The sequence below is a fragment of the Cynocephalus volans genome, chromosome X (assembly GCF_027409185.1).
Source record: "Cynocephalus volans isolate mCynVol1 chromosome X, mCynVol1.pri, whole genome shotgun sequence".
Classification (NCBI taxonomy): domain Eukaryota; kingdom Metazoa; phylum Chordata; class Mammalia; order Dermoptera; family Cynocephalidae; genus Cynocephalus; species Cynocephalus volans.
The window spans coordinates 11929871-11951413 of NC_084478.1; the positions used below are offsets into that span (position 1 = coordinate 11929871).

At 47.3% G+C, this 21543-nt stretch overlaps 2 protein-coding genes and 1 pseudogene across 2 annotated transcripts in view; 1 reads left to right on the forward strand and 2 right to left on the reverse strand.

Moving 5' to 3' along the window:
- The window catches only part of LOC134367020 (protein Shroom2-like), a 75454-nt gene extending 71946 nt beyond the window's left edge, over positions 1-3508 (reverse strand). Inside the window, exon 1 of the mRNA XM_063083667.1 lies at positions 3364-3508. Coding sequence (XP_062939737.1) covers positions 3364-3508 — 145 coding nt within the window. The remainder of the gene's footprint in view (positions 1-3363) is intronic.
- The window catches only part of LOC134367168 (G-protein coupled receptor 143-like), a 363716-nt gene that overhangs the window by 296308 nt on the left and 45865 nt on the right, over positions 1-21543 (reverse strand). The gene's annotated exons all lie outside the window — the stretch shown is intronic.
- LOC134367021 (H(+)/Cl(-) exchange transporter 4-like) overlaps positions 16334-21543 on the forward strand; it is a 28713-nt pseudogene continuing 23503 nt past the window's right edge.

Consider the following 21543-nt stretch of genomic DNA (forward strand, 5'->3'; position numbering starts at 1 on the left):
GGCTTCAATTTCATTAAGTTCTGCTCTGACCTTAAAGATTTCTTTCCGTCTGCTAACTTTAGGTTTGGATTGTTCTTGATTTTCTAATTCTTTAAGGTGAAGTGTTAGGTTGTTCACTTGCCATCTTTCCGGTCTTCTGAGGTGAGCATTTAATGCAACAAATTTCCCCCTTAATACTTCTTTTTCAGTATCCCACAGGTTTTGGTATGATGTATAATTATTTTCATTAGTTTCAAAACATTTTTTGATTTCCTGCTTGATTTCTTCTTGGACCCATATGTCATTAAGTAGACTGCTGTTTAATTTCCATGTGTTTGTATAGTTTCCAGAGTTTCATTTGTTATTAATTTCTAATTTTAATCCATTGTGTTCTGAGAAGATACACAGGATAATTCCAATTTTTTTGAATTTATTGAGACTTGATTTGTTAGCTAATATGTGATCTATCCTGGAGAATGATCCATGTGCTGATGAGAAGAATGAATATACTGAGGTTGTTAGTTGGAATGTACTGTAGGTATCTGCCAATTCCAATTGGTCTAGAGTATTGTTTAGATCTTGTGTTTCTCAACTGATTCTTTGCCTAAATGATATGACTAATATTGAGAAGACATTCTATAAACCACTCTCTCTGCTGAGTTGTCTGTAGTTGTTCTGAGGATCATAATACATGTGTTCCACAGCCTACTTAGAATTAATATTTTGTCACTTCAAGGTGAATATACACACTAGAAGTTCCACGAGGCATGTCCCTTTCCTCCTGCCCTCTAGGTCATGGCTGTCTTACCCATTGACATCTACACCACCTTCTACTTCTTAGATATCATTTTGGATTCTTTTTCACTTAAATTTAGAAAGATGTTGCTGAAGAAAAATAGTTTTCTTATACACAGGATACTGTTGAGCATACTATAAAGCAAATGTACTTCACAGGGCCTCCAAACCCTTTAGTCTCAGATTTAGCCTAAACTTTTGGGATTACATGTAGAAATGTTAACCTTGCAAAAGACAGGAAACTTGCCCCAGGCTAAGGTCTCTGTTGTAAGATATAGAACTGTAGCACAGCAAGGTTGCTGGCTCAGGGACAGACAAATACTTGATTGATATGTAAAAATTCTGGGGAAATTGCTGTAGGGAAAAACAGTGTTTGCTAAGATCAAGCTTTTGTTGGCAGATTGACTTAACCTTTTGTAAATTGCATTATGGAATGTCACATTGCTTATTTCAATGATGTTACTAGTTTTCCATTTGTTAGCCATAATTCTGCTGATATCCTTATTTTTATAATGGTTAAATCAACTGAATTTTCTTGTAAAACTTCCTTGTCTTTACAATAAAAGGGAGATGCTAACGTTGGAGGTGGCTGCCACACTCGGTTTCACTCCTCCTGATGGAGAATTACCTAAGTGCAGTCTGTCTGGGCCTCAATGCATCCTTAGTGCTTGAGTATTTGCGTAATTCTTTTTCTTAGTATCCGTTACACAGAGAAAACAGGTGTAACAGGATACCAAGAAGTTGACATCTGTTATGGACTGAATGCTTGTTTCCCCCACCTCCAATCCCCATGTTGAAATGACCCCCCGGAGTGATAGTGTGTGGAGGTGGGGTCTTTGGAGGGTGATTGGGTCCTGAGGGCACAGCCCTCATGCATGGGATCAGTGCCCTCTTAAGAGGCCAGAGAGCTAGTTTGCTCTCTTTGTGACAGGTGAGGAAGCAATGAGAAGTCAGCAATAGGAAGAGTCCTCACCAGAACACAACCGTGGTGGTGCCATGACGTCAGACTTCCATCCTCCAGAACTGTGAGAAGCGCATGTCTGCTGTTTGAGCCACTCAGTCTGTTTGAGCCACTTATTCGGCTCTCTATAATACGATCTATAATGCCTCACTCTGGTTCCCTCTCTATGATATTATCGAAAAATGCTTCTCTATGATTCCTCTGTCTGTGATATTATGTGTAATGCTCCTCTATGAATCCTCTCTCTATGTATTATCTGTAATGCTCCTGTATGATTCTTCTCTTCATGATATTATATGAAATGCCTCTCTATGAATTCTCTGTATGATATTACATATAATGCTCCTCTGTGATTCTTCTCTCTATGATAGTATGTGTAATGCCCCTCAATGATTCCACTCTCTATGATACTATCTATAATATCCGGCTATGATTCCGTTCTCTATGATACTATCTATAATGCTCCGCTATGATTCCTCTATGATATTATCTATAATGCACCTCTATGAATCCTCTCTCTATGTTATTATATATAATGCTCCTCTGTGATTCTTCTCTCTATGACACTATATGTAATGCCCCTCTATGATTCCAGTCTCTATGATGTTATCTATAATGCGCCTGTATGATTCCGTTCTCTATGATATTATCTATAATGCTCCCCTATGATTCCTGTCTAGGATATTTTCTATAATGTTCCTCTATGATTTTTCTATGATATTATGTGTAATGCTCCTCTATGATTTCACTCTCTATATTAACTCTAATGCCCCTCTTTGATTCCACTCTCTATATTATCTGTAATGCCTCTCTATGATGTTATCTATAATGCCCCTCTATGATTCGGCTCTCTATGATATTATCTGTCATGCCCCTCTATGTTTCCTCTTTCTATGATACTATCTATAATGCCCCTCTCTAATTCCACTCTCTATGATATTATCTATACTGCCCCTCTATGATTCTGGTCTCTATCATATTATCTGTAATGCCCCTCTATGATTGCCGTCTCTATGATATTTCCTATAATGCTCGTCTGTAGTTTTTCTCTCTCTAATATTATGTGTAATGCCCCTCTGATTCCTCTGTCTATGATATTATGTGCAAGGCCCCTCTATGATTTCGCTCTCTATGACATTATCTATAATTCTCCTTTATGATTCCTCTCTATATGATACTATGTATAATGCCCCTCCATGATTCCTCTCTCTATCATATTATCTATAATGCCCCTCTGTGATTCCGCTCTCTGTGATATTAGCTAATAATGCCCCGCTATGATTCTACTCTGTATGATACTATCTATAAAGCCCCTCTATCATTCCTCTCTATATATTATCTAAAACGCTCCTCTATGATTCTTGTCTCTATGATATTATCTATAATGCCCCTCTCTGATTACTCTCTCAATAATACTATCTAATAATGCTCCTCTATGTCTCATCTACGATTTTATCTATAATGCTCCTCTATGATTCTTGTCTCTATGATATTATGTGTCATGCCCGTCTATGATTCGGCTGTCTATGATATTATCTGTAATGCCCCTCTATGATTCAGCTCTCTATGATATTATCTATGATGCTTCTCTATGATACACCTCATGCTGGGTGAAGGCCCAGGGTTACCAGCTTCGTGCAGGGTGAGGCTGTGCTGCCTGTGGGGGTCCGGCTCCGTGTGGGGTGAGTTCACACAGATGAGGGTAGTGGGCGGTGGGACATGCTCCTGCAGGGTGAGGGCGTGTAGCCCTCGAGGGGGACCAGCTCCGTGCATGGTGAGGGAGCAGGTTCGGCCAGGATACCGGCTCGGTTCACCTTGAGGACTCCAGACTTTATCTGTCCAGGTGACAGTGTGCGAACTGTGGTGGGGAGCTGCTCAGTGCCGGGTGAGTGAGCGCAGGTCACGGGAGTTCCTGCTCTTTGGGGGGAAGGGCGCAAGAACAATCTTCTTGGGGTGAGGCGTGGGGCCTGCATGGGAACACGCTCCATGCAGGTGAGGTCATGCGACCATCGGGGGACCTGCTTTGTGCATCGTGAGGTCTCCAGACCTTATCGTGTCTGGGTGAGGGCTTGTGGCCCACGGAGGGGTAGTGCTCCTTACGGAGTGAGGGCAGGAGGCCCTCGGGGCAGGATCTGCTCCTGCGTGGTGAGGGCGTGCGGTTCACGCGGGTGACGTGGTCCGTACGGAGTGAGGGCATGCGTCCCGAGGGGGTGGGACATGCTCCGTTTGGGAAGAGGACCGGCGGCCCGCGGAGTGTCCTGCATCGTATTGGGTGAGGACACACGGACTGCCCGGGGTGACCTGGTCCGTGCTCGGTTAGGGCTCCAACGTTATCCATGTGCTGGTGAGGGCGCGCAGCCCACGTGGTGGACCTGTGCCTGGCAGAGTTAGGTCGCTAGACCTTATAGTGTCCGGTGACTGTGCACGGCCCCTGGGCGGGAAGACCTACCCCTGTGGGCTGAGAGCATGCGACCCTCGTGAGGACATGCGACCTTCGTGAGGAAATGCACCATCTGTGCAGGGTGAGGGCAAGCGGCCTGTAGTGGGAACTGCTCAGTGTGGTTTGTGGGCTCCAGGCTTTATCGGTTTCCAGGTGAGGCACGGCCCACGGGAGGGACCCGGTTAATGCAGAATGAGGGCTTGAGTCCCACGAGGAGTGGGGGGACTTGCTATTGCTGAGTGAGGGCACGCCATCGGCGAGGTGGGGACCTGCTGCTGCATGCGAAGTGAGGGCTCCAAACTGTATCGGTGTCCAGGTGAGGGTGCGTATCCCGCTTGGGGGCCCTCTATGATTCCTTTCTTTATGACATTATCTACGATGTCTGTCTGATTGCTCTATGTATGTTACCTATACTGTCCCTCTATGATCCCCCTCTCCACGTCATTATCTGTGATGTCCCTCTCCGATACCCTCTCTGTGATGCTCTAACCCATAATGTCCCATCAGGTCACCCCTCTCTATGATATTACCTACTACGTCCCTGAACGAAACCCTTCTGTATGATCCTACTATGATGTCCCGCTATGATACCCCTCTCTATGATGCTATTATCTATAATGCCCCTCTGTGATTCCTCTCTCTCTCTCTCTGATACTATCTAGTATGCCCCTCTATGATACCCCACTCCATGATGCTATTATCTATGATTTTCCTCTGATTAACCCTCTTCATGACATTATGTATGATGTCCCTCTATGCCACCCCTCTCTATGATGCTATTATCTATGATGCACCTCTATGATTCGGCTCTCTATGATGCTATCTATAATGCCCCTCTATGATTCGGCTGTCTATGATACTATCTAAAATGTCCCTCTATGATACCCTCGCTATGATATTATCTAATTATGCCCCTCTATGATTCCTCTCTCTCTCTTATTGTGTATAATGCCTCATTTGATATTATCTGTAATGCACCTCTATGGTTCCTCTTTCTATGATAGTATCTATAATGCCCCTCTCTAATTCCACTCTCTATGATATTATCTATAATTCCCGTCTACGATTCCTCTCTGTATGATACTATCCATAATGCCCGGCTACGATCTCGCTGACTGATATTATCTATACTCCCCCTCTATGATTCTTGTCTCTATTATCTCTAATGCCCTTCTATGATTCGGCTCTCTATGATATTATCTATGATGCGTCTCTATGATACACATCATGCGCGGTGAGGTCCAGGGTGATAGGCTTCGTGTGGGGTGAGGCCGCGGTGTCCGTGGGGGTCCTGTTCTGTGTGAGGTGAGTTCACGTGGATGAGGGGGTGGGCGGCGGGACATGCTCCTGCAGGGTAAGAGTGTGTGGCCCTCGAAGGGGACCAGATCCAGGCGTGGTGAGGGCGCAGGTCCGGCCAGGGTACCTGCTCGGTGCACCTTGAGGGCTCCAGAGTTTATCTGTCCGGGTGATAGCGTGCGACCCACGGTGGGGATCTGCTCAGTGTGGGGTGAGTGTGTGCAGGTCACGGGAGTTCCTGCTCTGTGGGGGGACGGGCTCAAGACCTATCATCTCGGGGTGAGGTGTGCGGCCTGCGTGGGAACCCGCTCCATGCGGCGTGAGGGCAGGCGACCATCGAGGGGACCTGCTTTGTGCGCATTGAGGGCTCCAGACATCGGTGTAAACGTGAGGGCTGTGGCCCGTGGAGGGGACTCGCTCCATGCGGGCTGAGTGTGCGGGTCCCCCTGGGGTGGGACATGCTCCGTTTGGGGAGAGGACCAGCTGCCACGGGGTGTCCTACTCTGTGCGTGGTGAGGTCTCCAGACCTTATAGGCATCTGGGGGAGGGCTTGTGGCCCGTGGAGGGGTAGTGCTCCCTGCGGAGCGAGGGCAAGAGGCCCTCGGGGCAGGATCTGCTCCTGCGTGGTGAAGGCGTGCAGTTCACGGGGGTGACCTGGTCCGTGCAGAGTGAGGACACGCGTCCAGAGGGGGTGGGACATGCTCCGTTCGGGTGGAGGACCCGCGGCCTGCGGAGTGTCCTGCCCTGTGTATGTTATCTATACTGTCCCTCCATGATCATCCTCTCCACGTTATTATCTGTGATGTCCCTATCCGATACCTTCTCTATGATGCTCTTATTCATAATGTCCCATCAGGTCACCCCTCTCTATGATATTATCTACCATGTCCCTGAAAGAAACCCTTCTGTATGATCCTAGTATGATGTCCCGCTATTTTACCCCTCTCTCAGATCCTATTATCTATGATGCCCCTCTAAGATTCCTGTCTCTCTCTCTCTGATATTATGTAGGATGCCCTCTATGATACCCCACTCCATGATGCTATTACCTAGGATTTCCCTCTGATTCTCCTCTCCATGTCATTATGTATGATGTCCCTCTATGCCACCCCTCTCTATTGTATTATGTATAATGTCCCTTTATGACACCCTTTCTCTGCTATTATCAATGATATCCCTCTATGATGCTCCTCTCTATAGTACTATCAATAATGTCCCTCTGTGAAATCCCTCTCTATGGTATTATTAATAATGCCCCTCTATGACACCTTTCTATGGTATTATAAACAATGTCCCTCTATGATACTCCTCTCTATGATGTTATGAATGATGTTCTTCTATGATACCCCCCCTTGGTAGGATCTGTGAAGTCTCTCTATAATACGGCCCTCTCATATATTACCTATGATGTCCCTTGATGACACCCTCCTCTATGGTATTATGTATAAAGTCTCTCTATGATACTGCTCTCTATGTTGTAACCCAGCACGTCCCTCGGTGAACCCTTCTCTGAGACGCTACTGTCTGTGATGTCCTCTATGATACCCATCTCTGTGATGCTATGATGTCTGATGTCCCTCTTCAATGCAAGTCGTGTGGGTTGAAGGTGCGGGTGGACTTGCACCGTGCAGTGGAAGGATGTGTGACCCTCGGGATGGGAACCGGCTCCATGTACGGTTAGGGCTCCACATCTTAGTGCCTGGGTGAGGATGCGTGGCCCATTGGGGGGACCTGCTCTTGAGGGGTGAGGGCACGCTGTCCGCGGGGGTAGGGAGGTGGCGATCTGCTCCTGCTGGGTAAGGGCACGCAGCCTGCTCTGGGCACCGGCTCCGTAAAGAGGGAGGTCGCGCGTCCCGTGGTGGGGGAACATGGTCCATTTTGGTGCAGGGCGTGCGGCCCGTGGGCATTCCTGCTCTGTGCTGATGCATATGGCCATGAGGCAGGAAGAAGTGCGACCTTGAGCCCTGGCCAGGGGGAGCCGAGGTCAGGCCAACAGGACCACTGGACAGTCAAAACAAAAGCACAACAGCCCGCCGCCTCCAAAACTGAAAGCGACAGTTAGAACACGCGGCGCACCATTTTTCTGAAATGCATTTGTTCTCTCAAACTTGTCAATGCAAATCCCTAAGAGCGAGTCAGCAGCACTGGGCGCCTGAGGCCAGCTGAGCAGAGTTTGCCGCTGCCAGCAAAGAAAACCGTCAGGTAACTGGGACCTGTGTCATTATGTGCAGAACTGCCCAGCCACCCGTATCACTGGAGCACTGCTTATCAGAACTCCACAGTGAGCTCCTTCTGCTGACGCAACCTCGAGTGCCCGAGGCCTGCTTCATGACAGCAGAGGGGACAGGACAGAAGTAAGGAATTATCCTCAGGTCCAGAAACCAGGGAAAGCCAAAGGGCCACACCTGCCTGACTTTTGGACACTGTAGCCCAGCAATCCAATCACAGAGAAGGAGACTGCAAGAACACAGGTCTTTCGGCTTTGCATCCTCCAAATCAGCAGCCCAGTGCCAAAGCCCGGAAATGACCTTAACTCAAAGGATCTTCTCCCTCCAGGCACCCATAGCTCCCTTTCCCTGGAGAGGCAGCCTCCCCACAAGCCCACGCAATCCTGATCCCAAGACTGTGCTCTGAATCTTCACGGAAGGACAAGTGTCTTCTGATGCCCCCCCCCTAGACTCTGCACACCACGAAGTCAAGGATCACAGAGGTCTTGTGCACCAGGACCTAGCACAGACCCTGGAGTGTACTATGTTCAGACGCATGGAGGACTGGAGGAATGGGGGGAGAAAGGATGGATGGAGGGAGGGATGACAGGATGGACCGAAGGATGGATGGACTGAAGGATGGATGGAGGGATGGAGGACGAACAAAGGGACAGAGAGAGGGATGTGGAAAATGAGGAAGCTTGTTCTGGAGAGAACACCAAGGGGGTGGCTGGACAGTCGCTCCATGAAGTCGTTCCCCATGATGTCAACCAGCCATCTCAGCAGAAGCCAGGAATAGAGATGGAATCATACCAGCAGAGAGACTGCCAGTTTGAACTGCAGGGGACAGAGAAATTGGGACAGAATGAAAGAAGACTGCTGGACTTCTTTGACTCTACAGGATGTGACCACGGAGATATTCAGATGAGCACATGCACTATTCTTTAAGAAAACTGAGGAATGACGCTGAAGGCGATTCAGAGACCACGGGGCTGCTGCTCCTACCACAGGGCCAGGGAACAAGGCTGTTCCCTCCTCAGCTGCAGAGGGCAGGGCCCTCGCAGAGACAATGGAGGCACCCCCTAGAGGCATGAGGGTGATGCTGCCCCACCAGTGAGCCGGGAAATCTGGGCATCAGGCCAGAGAGGCTTGTTCCCCAGCCTTAAGAGCTGACGGCATTTGCCTTGCTAGGTTTCGTACTTGCTTGAGACTTGTCACCCCCTCCTTCTGTCCTATCCCTCCCTTTTGCAATGGGAGTGTCTATCCATGCCTGTCCCACAACTGTACCACTGTATTTTAAGAGCACATAATTTGTCTGGTTTTGCAGGTTCATGGAGGGAAAAGAATCTTGCCTCAGGATAAATCATACCTCAAGTGTCACCCATATCTGATTCAGATGATATTTAGATGAGGCTGTGGACTTTAGACTTCAGAGTTGATGCTGGAATGAGTTAAGAGTTTTGGGTCTGTCAGAATGAAATAAATACATTTTGCATGTGAGACGGTTATGAGTTGTGGGGGGCCAGGGGTGGAATGCGACAGACTGAATTGTGTCTCCCCAAAATTCATAAGCTGAAGCCCTAACTCCCAATGTGACCGTACTTGAAGATAGGGCCTGTGAAAAGGTGATAAAGTTTAAATGAGGTCATAAAGGTGGGGGGCCCTAATCCAACAGGGCTAGTACCCTTATAAGAAGAGGAGGAGACACCAGAGCTCTCCTCTCCACCTTGTGAGGATGCAGCAGGGTGTGTCATCTGCAGGTCAGGAAGAGAGTCTCCATCAGAAACCAACCCTGCCAGAACTGGACCGGGGACTTCTGGCCTCCAGAGCTGAGACAAAATAAATATCTGTTGTTGAAGCCCCAGCCTGTGCTACTGTTATGGTAGCCCAGGCACACACAGAGAGCACTACAAGAGCTAAGTGAGATGCTCGGTGCCAAGAGTTAACCGCAGGGGAGCAATACATAACAAATCGCCTCTACCCAGCAGATTCACTCGCTGGTGGGACACAGAGAGAAAGCTATGGAAACTGAGCGAAGGAAGCTATTCAACACAAATAGCAAGGATTTTTGGTAGGCAGAAAGTAAACCCTTACTCCCACACCCACTCCCCACCCCACTCCAAGGGAATAATACAGGGGCATTTGTAGCTATTCCACTTTTCTCTCTCCTTTACAAACCCCAACGTTTCTAGTTTCCAGGGTCAAGGAATATTTGCCCAAGCATCATGAAGAGGTTGAAATGATCAACAAATATTCATTGGTGATTGTGAGCAAGATGGAGTTGTGTAAGCCAGTGTATCTCCACCCTGGCCGGGGACATCATGCAGGGATTCGGACTTAATTGGTCTATGGTGCAGCATTTCTTAAATGCTTGCTATGAGTTGAATGTGCCACCCCCCAAGTTTCATGTACTAGAAACTTAATCTCCACTTTGACAGTGCTAAGAGGGTAGGAAATTCAATCACGGTATTTGATAGGTGAGGCCTTTAATAGGTGATTAGATTGTGAGGACCGTGCCCTCGTCAACAGATTGATCCATTCATGGAGCAATGGGCTGGTTCTGATGGCTTCATCAGGAGAGTGACAGAGCAGGTTAGTTCTCTGTCGCACATGCCATGTCTCTCACTGTGTGACACACTGCATTGCGCTCACCAGATGTGTCCCCTGGACCGGGTACTTCCCAGCGTCCAAAACTGTAAGAAATAAATTTTGTTTCTTTATAAATTATCCAGATTCAGGTATTTTGTTATAAGCAACAGAAAACAAACAAATACAATGCTCTTTAGATAATGTAAATTTGAAGTTGGGTTAAGAACCACTCATATAAATGACACTCAAAGGTAAATTTATTCATCTGTCTCCTGCATGCTGTGCATCTCATTGGAGAAGAAAGATTCGAGGTGAGCAGGGTCAGGAACTGTGATTTTGTGTTACATGGAGGAGTTTGTATTTGGTTTCTTCCCAGATCCTGGCACAGAATTCCTAAAACCCTTGGAATTTCCTGAGCAATGGGGGTGCTAGGAGAATCTTTTTTTCTTATCTTTGGTCTTTGGCTGTAGCTCCTGACACACAGCTCCTAATCCCTTGGAAATTCCTGGGTGATGGGAGTGTCTTTTGTCCTAACAAGGCAACTCTTGGTGGGCTCCTAGATGGGGGATGGTCACCAGAAAGACCAAGCCATGATTAGAAGCCTGGAGGGTGAGAGGGCTGGAGACTGAGTTAATAAAATCCTGCCTATGTGATGAAACCTCCATAAACATCCCCAAAGTATAGTATTCAGACAGCTTCTGGGTTGGCAAACACATCCACGTGCTGGCGGGGTGGCACACCCCAACTCCATGGGGACAGAAGCACCTGCACTCAGGACCCTTCCAGACCTCGCCTTACACATTTCTTCATCTGGCTGTTCATCCGTATTGTTCATAATATTTAATATAATCAAGTGGTAAAAGTGTTTTCTTGAGTTTTGCAAGTAATTCTAACAAATTAATCAAAACTGAGAAGGGGACATGAAAGCCCCAATTTAGAGCTGGTCGGTCAGAAGCACTGTGACCTGGGTGACCAGGTGAGCTGGACCGTGCATCTAACTTCTTTAGCAGCAATGTTGTGCTGGGTCCAGGGTGGGCCCTTGTTTATCAAAGAAGCCTGGTCTGGTAGGGTCACATCGTAAGGTGTCATTACAGTGTCTCAAGATGGGGGATGTGGAGGCTGCCCTCATGTCCTGTAGCGCGTGGGTCAGTGACAGCATTACCTTTGATGTGCAGTAGCTCGCAGGGACAGCAAAGGAGGTGGTTTATACGTCCAGCATATGACATCAGAAAGGCTCTCCTTGCAGTGTCCTGTCATGGATGAAGTCACCTGAGTGTTCAGGCTACTCTTTGGCCCTGGTGGTTCTTGCGGTCCACCACACTCATTCTTTCAGCAGCTTGTCTAAGGCCACACAGCTAGTAAGTGGCAGAGTGTGAGATTTGAACCCGGGCAGTGCTGCCCCAGAGTGTGTGTTTTGAATCACTATGCAATTTTGCCTCTCATGATAAATGCTCAAAATATAGAGGGAAAAACCAGATGTATTATACCCCCAATTTGTTAAAAAATATATCTATGTAGAAAACATAGCAACAGGTTGTAGCAGTTCTCTATCTAGAGTGTGATGACAGGTAATCCTTATTTTCCTTTTGATACTTTTCTGTATTTGCCGAGATTTTTCGTAAGTTGAGTGGTTAGTTGTATTTTTCAAAAATAGCCACAAAAATATTTTTGATTTACGGATGCTCTTGTAGAGGTTTGCCATTCTCCCATCAATAGGTGGAGTCTACTTCCTCTCCCCTTGAACCTGGGTGGGCTATTGTGACTGTCTCGAGGGACAGCATGTGGCAAAGAGACACTGCCTAACTTCTGAGGCTCAGTCATGCAAGATGACACAGCTTCTCCCTGGTCTCTCTCTCAACGCTGGCTTTGGAGCTGAGAGCCTCCAGGTAAGAAGTCCTGCCACCCAAAGCTGCCGTGCTGGAGGGACCATGTGGGATGCCACATGGAGAGAGAGATGCCTGGGGAGCCCCAGCTATTCTAGTCTCTAGCTATTAAATCTTCCATCCCCAGCTCCTTTGAGCCCAGTCAAACCCTAGTACCAGGGGAGAGAGTGATAAGACTATTGATACTGTCTGAGCCATGGTGTTATGGTGTTGGCAGCAGATAACCCAGACCTCGGTGTTATCAGCACCATGCTTTAACCAACTGAGCTAACTGGTCAGCCCCAGGTTTCCTTTAAATGGTAGAGATCCCTGCTCTGAAGGTGAGCCAGCCCAATCAGAGTTGCCTTCAGAATCAGTCACAAATGACATCATTGATGATGTCATAATAACACAGCCTTGTCATCACTGGCGCTGGCTGAAGTGGGTTTCACTGGACAGGTTCGGTCGTTAGCAACTGCTGTTGAAGGCTGACCCTAGCCTCTTGGGGTCTTCATGCTGGGAGACCAAACATACAGAGACTTTCTTCCCTTAAGGGATTGGATAAGGACCTAGGTGTCCTGCACGTCTTCCAGAGTTCCTTTGTAAGCAAATGTAAATAATGGCTGTGGTAAGAGAGATGTAATATTGTCAGGCAGGATGCCTCCGGCGTGGACTAGGGCGCGTTCTGGTCCATCCTGTCTCTTCTGATAGCTTCGTCACCCCTTGCTACTCCACTCCTTCTACCCTGTCGTCCTTTCTCCTCTCCCAGAGCCCAAGTACATTCTATCTGTTGTCCATTGTTATGATGCTGCTGTATAACAACTCCTTTGAAATACTCAGTGGCTTAAAACAATAACCACTTTGTCCTCACAAGTCTGTGGGTCTGCTGTGTGGTTTGACTGGGCCAAAGCTGCTGATCTTGGCTGGGCTCACTTAGAAATCTTGGTCAGATGGGCTGAGATGATCCGGGATGGCATCAGCTGAGGTGACCCAACTCAGTTCCCTGTGGCCTCTCATCTTCCAGCCTTCTAGTGAGGCTTCTTCTCATGGTGGAAACAGAGGCCCCAGGAAAAGAAAAGAGGCTGCACCGCCACTTGGGGTCTAGGCTCAATTCATGTGTACTGTCACTTCTATTGCATGACACAGGAGTAGAGAATAGACTCCCTCTTAATGAAGAGGAGCAGGAAAGTCGCATTGAAAAGGCAGTGAAGACAGGGAGGGCTAGAGAATATGGGCCACTTTTGTGGTCTGCTGCAGAGATCAGAGGTCAACAAACTTTTTCTGTAAAGGGCGAGATGGTGAACATTCCAGCCTTTGTGGGTGATATGGTCTTTGTCGTACCTACTCAACCCTGCTGTTGTAACGTGAACGCTGCCATAGACAATATGTAAACAAGTAGATATGCTTGTGTGCCAGTAAAACTTTATTTACAAACCGGGCAGCAGGCTGGGTTTGGCCCATGGGCTGCAGTTTCCTGAGCCCTGACCTAAATGATCCAGGCCAAGTAGAAATCTTAGATCCAGGCTGTAAGATGCTGTTCTTCCTTGAACCCATGGCCTTGAGGACGTAAGCGCAGGTGTCATCTGCCAGCAGAAATATTCTTGTTGGAGAGAAGAAATTAAAACAGGTGGGAGGTTCAAGGGCTCCTTTGTAAGTTGCAAATGACTGTTTGCATCCATTTGGGGTTGTTCCTTGTACTTTATTGAACATACAGAGTTTCAGTTCATTTCTCAGTTAGCAAATCCTTGGAGTTCCCTCCCTGAGGCTCCCTTGCCTGGCTGGATTCTAGTTCTTCATCCATTTCACCTCCCAGGTGGATCCCAAATAGAGTCCTTCCCATTTTCCCACCCAGGTGTTCTCTTCTTGCACTGTCTCTGTTCTGGTCATCTCTTAACTCCAATTTCAGACATGACATCACCATTTCCTTCCAGGCCCCCAGGAAAGCCCCCGAGGCTCTGCAGATTATATCATGTTTACTTTCCTCTACCAATTATGTGTCTAATCATCACGATCATAACATGCTCCATCAAAGTTTAAAGATGTAATTTTCTCCAGAGCAAATTTTTATCTCAAGCATTATTGCCTGGAGTAGTTGTTTGACTAGAGGTTTGGTTAAATTTCAGGCAGCAAATACAATATCCAGGTCTCTTCAATTATTCTATTGCCAGCTGGGTTTTTCTGATGAGAGCTCCCACTGTGGGCCAATAGCCTGTCATCTTATTTTTCCCATCAGAGATTTTCTTTACCACATGTAATAGGTTATTACCATCTTGTTTTTGTAGAGATGAGAATGAAATCTTTGCTCTCTAATTTGACCCCTTCCCTTATATTACTGGTTCTGTTATTGGCTGCTCCTGCCTTATGCAATGCGACTCTTCCCTGGATACTCATCAATGGGTGTAGTTTTGGACTTGGCACTCCTCAAACCTCAAACTTTTAAAGTTTTAAAGCAGCCTAGTTGCACGGACGGTCAATAAATCTATCACTGTGGCCATTTTATTGCTTGGAAGGTGATTACTTTGCCCATAGCGACTTTTCAATTTGATTAAAATCCAGCGTCGTCAGGTCATGACTGAGTCCTCCAGATATAGAAATACAAAAGCAATGAGAAGTCCGCACTCAGATATTTTTATAACCACCCTTCAACTTTTTAACCATCTATTTTGGCACTTTTGTGGCCCTCATCCTATAATTCAAATTCCCATGCTCTTTACCAAAGTAGTTTTTATTTAGTGCATATTTCAACCTCCGGTCTCTGTAGGAGCATGTTATTCTTTCTGCTAACTGGTGGTGAGCACTGGCCTGCTCCAGATTAGCTCCCACGGGATCTGTAAATCAGGCTCTGATGGCAAGAGAGCCTGGCAGATGTGTTGGTTCACTTGCAATTGTTTTCCAGGCAAGGGGAGCTGGAATAGTGCGAGTGGAATTGTGATCTCAGACAGGAAAGGAAGAGACATTCACCTTTGCTACTACCCTGGCAGCAAGAGCCCTTCTGACTGTATTTCAAGAAGAATTAAAAAAGAGCGTCTGTGCCCAGAGCTCCTTGCCCAGGGCAGTGAGCCTCCAGCCTTGCATGGCTCTTGGCTCCTGACGGGTTTTCCTACCTCCCTTATCCATGTCCGTGGTGGCGCCAGGAGTGCAGAGGGCCGCTGCCATCTGCAGATTGCCTTGGCTCCCAGAAGCATCTTCACTCCACTGGTGCTGTGCATTATGAATATCTGCGATGACAACCACATAGACTGTCTGCCCGAGTGGTCCACTTATCTCCCAGGGGAACCAGTTACCAGTTTGGCTACAATTATTTGATTTTGAGTGGTATGCGTCAATCCTATTAGCCCTCGACACTCTCATTTTGACACCTTGCTTTTGCAGGATGTGGGACTTCTCAGAAATGTATCTAGTTGCTCCTCATTTTTGGATTTCGTATTTGCTAATTTGCCTGCTCACTCAAATTTATCTGTAGCCTCCGAATCAATACTTGTGGTGCTTTCAAGGTCATTCACAGACATGTGCACGTGCACAGTGGCAAAAAATTGAGTTGCCAGAAGTGCATGTTCCTCGCTGAGGTCGAAGAAGGCAACGCTCTGCCTTCTTGTTTTCAGTCTCATGCTTTAAACAAGTGTCCTTTCTGTGTTCTATTTAGTGCCACATTTTTCACATTTTTGTGCTTTTTGCTTGGCAATGTTGCTGTTTAAAATGGCCCTGAAACTGAGTGATGAAGTGCTGTCTAGTGTTCCCACGTGCAGGAAGGCTGTGCTGTTTTATGGAGAGAATACGTTTGTCGGAGAAGCTTCACCCAGACGTGAGTGGTAGTGCTGTTGGCCATGAGTTCAATGTTAATGACTGAGCACTATCTATTAACTACAGTGTCTGTAGACAGAAACACGAGATACAAGGTTATGTATTGATTTGTTGACGAGAATGTGAGCAGAGGCTCTCAGGGCCCTAACCCTGTATTCCTCTAGGAGCGGTCATTGAGTTTTTGCTAATGTAGTGTCTGAAGTGTCTTTATAGAACACATCTTCTACCTATAATGAGAACTGACTGTGTATATATGTTACTACAGCAGAGATGCCTATGCTGAGATAACTTCTGGTTGTGTAAGAAAATAGAGCCCATGGGTTATCTTCTGCCATGTCCGTGTACATGTCCTGTTCACCTTTTCCATGACCGTTTTTCTCTCTCAGGTGTAACTAGCCTGGTCAATGCAGGAGCGATGAGTGGCACTGGAAACCTGATGGATTTTCTCGATGAGCCATTCCCCGATGTGCGGACATAATGTGGACTTCCACACCATCGACTGGCTAAGGGAAAAGTCACGTGACACCGACAGACCCAGAAAGGTAGGTGGCGTTGTGAAGGGACAAGCTGAAGGGGACCCCTACATGTGGCTGTGGCATGCTTGAATCCGGAAGTTGTTTAGTGGGGGCTCAGGTTCATGTGTCATGTACCAGGTTAGGTTCTAAAGAAGTGTTAGGTGAGTGCAGAGATGTGGACAGATGGCTGTAGCTCCGGGTGCTGGGGGTGGGAGGCTGTGTCATATAGAAGTAATGGGGTGCAGAGCACAAGGAGGGGACTCTGGAACCAGATGAATCTGGCACACTTCCTGCCCTTGACACCTTCGGGTTAGGTGAATTTGGGGGTGCCATTTCTGGGCCCCTCATTTTCTCATCTGTGGGGACAGAGGTGATTATTCCTCAAGGGTAAGTGAGGCTGTGTGTGTGAAAGCACATGTTATGGGGCCGGGCGTCTAGTTGGCAGTCGATATATATTTTAATGGGCTGCAGTGAAGCTACGTGTAAGTGCTATGGGATCCTCTAAGAGGGACGGTTAGAGAAGAGGTTCTCAGAGGCTGATATTTCAGTTGGGACTTGAAGGAAGACTAAGAGTTCACTGGGCAGAGAAAGGGAAAAGCATCTAAACACCAGAGTGGCCCTTTCTTAAGTCAGAGGCATGAAAGAACCTGGCACACTTGGGCAATTCAGGGAGCTCCAGGGGTCTGGTGGGGGATTCCTGGAAGGGGAAGAAAGCAGTTGAGTCTAGAAACGAGAGTAAGGGCTGGCCGGTTGGCTCAGTTGGTTAGAGCGCAGCCTTGCAACACCAAGGTCAAGGGTTCTGATCCCCTTACCGGCCAGCTGCAAAAAAAAAAGTGACAGGTCCCTGGCATGAGAGTGGGTGCTGAAGCTTTAGAGGTGGCCAGGGTGGCCGGGGAATGTGGAGGGAGACAGAAGGAGGCGGTCAGGACCCTGGGCAATGCCAGGAGTTAGGAGGTCTGGGGGAGGTAGGTGGGTGCCAGTGACAAACTCTGAGGAGAAGCAGGGAGAGGTGAGGGAGGGGACCAGCCGAGAGTTGTCCCAAGTGAGAAGAGTAGAGAGTGTTGAGGAGGGGCTGCTCCCAAGGTCAGCCTCCATGGAGGGGTAATGGTGAACCAACAACATGGGGGCTGTTGGCAACTTCAGGGAGAGCCTCTTCAGAGGAAGATGTGGAGGGACGTGGAGAGTGTGACTGTGTCACGCCATTTCACGAAGGTTGGCAGTGAAAGGAGGAAGAGCTTTGCAGGAGTGAGGTTCAGTCAAGAAGATGGCGCAGCCTCTTGTCTCCAACATGGAGGAGCATGGGGACAGGACAGCCTTCCCTCTAGAGAAGGGCTCAGCAAACTATGGCCCTCAGGCCAAAGCCAGCTGGCACCTCGTTTTGTAAAGTTTTTAGTCATGCCCATTCATTTACATGTTCTTTATGGCTCCTTTTGTGCACAGAGGCAGAGTTGAGTAGTTGCAACAGACACCATTTGACGTGCAGAGCCCCAAATATTTACTGTCTAGTCCTATATAGAAAATGGTTGCCAACCACCGCTGGAAACGGTTGTGAGGGGAATGGTGATCTCGGAGGATTTTGTGAACACAGGGAGGCAAAGGTGTGTTCTTACAGTGTGTATAGACGTGTCCATCTGCCATGGTAACTGTGATCCATGCTGCTAATTCACAGTTCTTGCTGTTAAAATTAAACCTTGAAAACAAAAGTAAGAAATGCAGTCTTTGTTGAAGAGGATTTTGAATGAACAGACCTGATAAAGTAAGTTAAAACAGTAGCTCATATTCAAGATAGTGATACCCAGTCAGTGCCTCGTTCAGAATGGCTTTAAATAATGAAAGCTCAGATCACATTCAGTATGTTTTTCTAATCAAGTGCAGTTTTTGCTACTCTTGTTCCTTGGAGACTATGATGGCACCTCCATAGCTCTGTGAAGTAGGAAGCCCATTGTGTGATTGTGGCACACAACTGAATGAATAATGTAACTGGGAATTTGGTTGCTGAATGACCTTCATTTTCTCTTAATTACCACCCTGTTTCCTGAGAAAACAGTTTCAAGGAGCAAAGCATGAGTTGAAAAATGTGTGCACGTCACCTGCTGTGTCTGCTCTGCTTCCAGATAACCAGCGAAAGCAAGGAGTCCATATGGGGGTTCATCAGGAGCCTGCAGGACGCCTGGTCGGGCTGGGTGGTCATGCTGCTCATCGGCCTGCTGGCAGGTACGCAGGGCACACAGCGCTCCCGGGCGAGCTGCGGACGCTGACACCCCCGAGCTCCAGCCGCTTGGGATGATGTTCGGAATGTGGAGCGTTTCCCTTTTACCCCGTGCAAGAGATTTCTTACTGGAAATGTCTAAGAGCAGAATACATGATCATACAGTTTTCATCAAATGTGTCATCGACTAAGCTTCTGGAGAGCTGTCATTATTGAGCTGGTTGGCCCTTTCCACATAGTGCAAAGGTTTATGAGCATGCGGGAGTGTACTGAAAGCACGCGTTCTGCATTCTGCTGTCCTTGGTTATGTAGAAGCCAACGAAATATGAAAATGTTTTTTTTTTTTTTTGTCGTTTTTTCGTGACCGGCACTCAGCCAGTGAGTACACCGGTCAGTCCTATATAGGATCCGAACCCGCGGCGGGAGCGTTGCCGCGCTGCCAGCGCAGCACTCTACCAAGTGCGCCACGGGCTCGGCCCGAAATATGAAAATGTTTTGAGCTGCCATAATCAAACACCACATGAGACTGGCTTTTGCTACTACTGGCCGGCCCTGGAATGACCTGTAAACACCGTAGGGCACTCAAAACCATGCTAGACACCCACAGGATCTGAGGTAGGCCCTGGGAGATCCCCAGCCCCGACATCGTTCTGACCCTCGGGGAGTCCGTGTCCTTTCTTTTTATAATCCCAACACCGTGTTTGCCAGTAGTAGATGTTTCCAGAGTAAATGGACGAATATCTGGAGGGGAAACCTGTCGTTTTAATGTCAAATGCATCAGCTCTGCATGGAAATTGTGTCCCAAAACTTAGTTCCTTTGAGGAGGCTGGGAGGGTTAATGTCCAAGAATATTAAAATTTAAGCATGGTGAAGAGATCCCCTGAATAAAAATCCCCTACATGTAACAACATAATCATTATGGCAGGAAAATTGATCAGAGAAGTGACTGTAATACAGGCAGAATATAGTAAGTGCTTTAAGAAAGAACAGTAATGAGACACGTGATTTTGTGATTACAGGTGATTCCGATTTCCAGGCGACCTTTTATTTATTTCATGGGTAATTGTAGGAGAGGCTCGGTGGCCAGGGAAGGGCCCCATCTGCCTCGTCCGCCTCGGCATTCCAGAAAAAAGAAGCCAAGAGGAATGCTTGAGACCAGCCCTTTCCTACTAGCCAAAGCAACTATCCGTTCATTTCCCCAATTCTATTCTCCGTCCCCCAGCAGAGGCGACCAGGGAAGGAAATTAGTCTTGGCAGATACATGGTCTTCTGCCACCACGTTTGCCTGACCGCTTCTGTAAAGACCTTTGAAGGTGGCCGGGGTGGGGCAAGGCACGGGGGAGGGGATGGAGTTGCTCTGGATTTCGATGGCCCTACTTAGAATAGATTTATCAAACCTTACACTGTATCATTATTCTTGGCTCCTAGGAAGGAGAAATAAACAGGGTAAATGAAGACACTTGGAACAGATGTTCTGGTGTCTTGCTGGAATAAATGGCACAACTTAGATTCATTTGGCTAGTGGAGGAGCGCAACTGGGCTATCTTTAGGTGACCTGATATTGACCAGCTGGTCTCACTATCAACTCAGTTGCTGTCAGTTCTCGCAGGTGGAATCACCTCGGGAGTGAAACAATATGTAGCACTGCCGGGGCTTCAATTAAACAGATTCTCTGGAGGGGGCGCGCTGGCATTGAGTAAAGCCCCCTCTTCTCCCCTCTGTGATTCAAATATGGAGGCCGGGGTGAGAACCGCCGGAGAAAGGAAGGCCCGTGGGCTCATCTGTGCATGAGTACGGAAGGAGGGCAAGAATGGGAGGACAGTGGAAACAGAAGTGGCTCAAGTGTTCTTTTGGCCTGGATGCACCAATTGTCTGTCTGGCTGTCCATTCCCTCAGTGGCGCCCTGGCCACTATATTCTGACCCCTGATGGAGAAGCCCAGCGGCATCTCCTCTGCAGGGCGTTTATCGGGAGCTGACACTGGGTGGCGCTGTTGTACCGTGGAATAAAGCTGAGGCTCAGTCAGCACCAGAATCAGCAAGAATTGGGTGTGGGATAATGTGATGATGAATGAATGAATAAAGATGGAATTTGGGGTGATCATTGCGTCTTGCCCCTGGATATCTGCAGTATCCCTCCCCCACCTTCTTTGGGTCTTTGTTCAAATGTTACCTTTCATTTGAGGCCTTCCCCGACTGCCTTCTCTAAAATTACATCCTTCCCTCTGAATCTCATCCCCCTTTCCTGCTCTGTGTATGTATATATGTGTGTATGTATATATGTGTTTATGTAACAGCTTTATTGAAACATATTTCACATGCTACACAATTCACTCATATAAAGTGTCCAGTTCAGTGGTTTTTAGTATATTCACAGAGTTGTGCAACCATCACCACGATCAATTTTAAAATAATTTTATCACCCCCAAAAGAACCTCTGCACTTTTTAGCTATCAAAGCCAAAGCCCCAGTCCCCTCTCAGCCTCAGGCCACCACTAATCTACTTTCTGTCTCTATGGATCTGCCTGTTCTGTATATGTCTTATAAATGGAATCATACAGTACAATGTGGTCCTTTGTGATTAACTTCTTTCACTTTGCACGATGTTTTCAAGGTTCATCCACGTTGTAGCAAGTATCAGTGCTTCTTCCTTTTTATTACTGAATACTACTCCATTGTATGGACAAACCACATTTTGTTTATCTGGTCATCCGTTGATGAGTATTTGGGTTGTTTCTACTCTTTGGCTGTTTTGAATAATGCCACTAAGAGCATTTGTGTGCAGGTCTTTATGTGGACACATGTTTTCGTCTTGGGTATATGCCTCCGAGTGGAGTTGTTTGGCCAAATGGTAACTCTGTGTTTAACTTTTTGAGGAAATGCCAGACTGT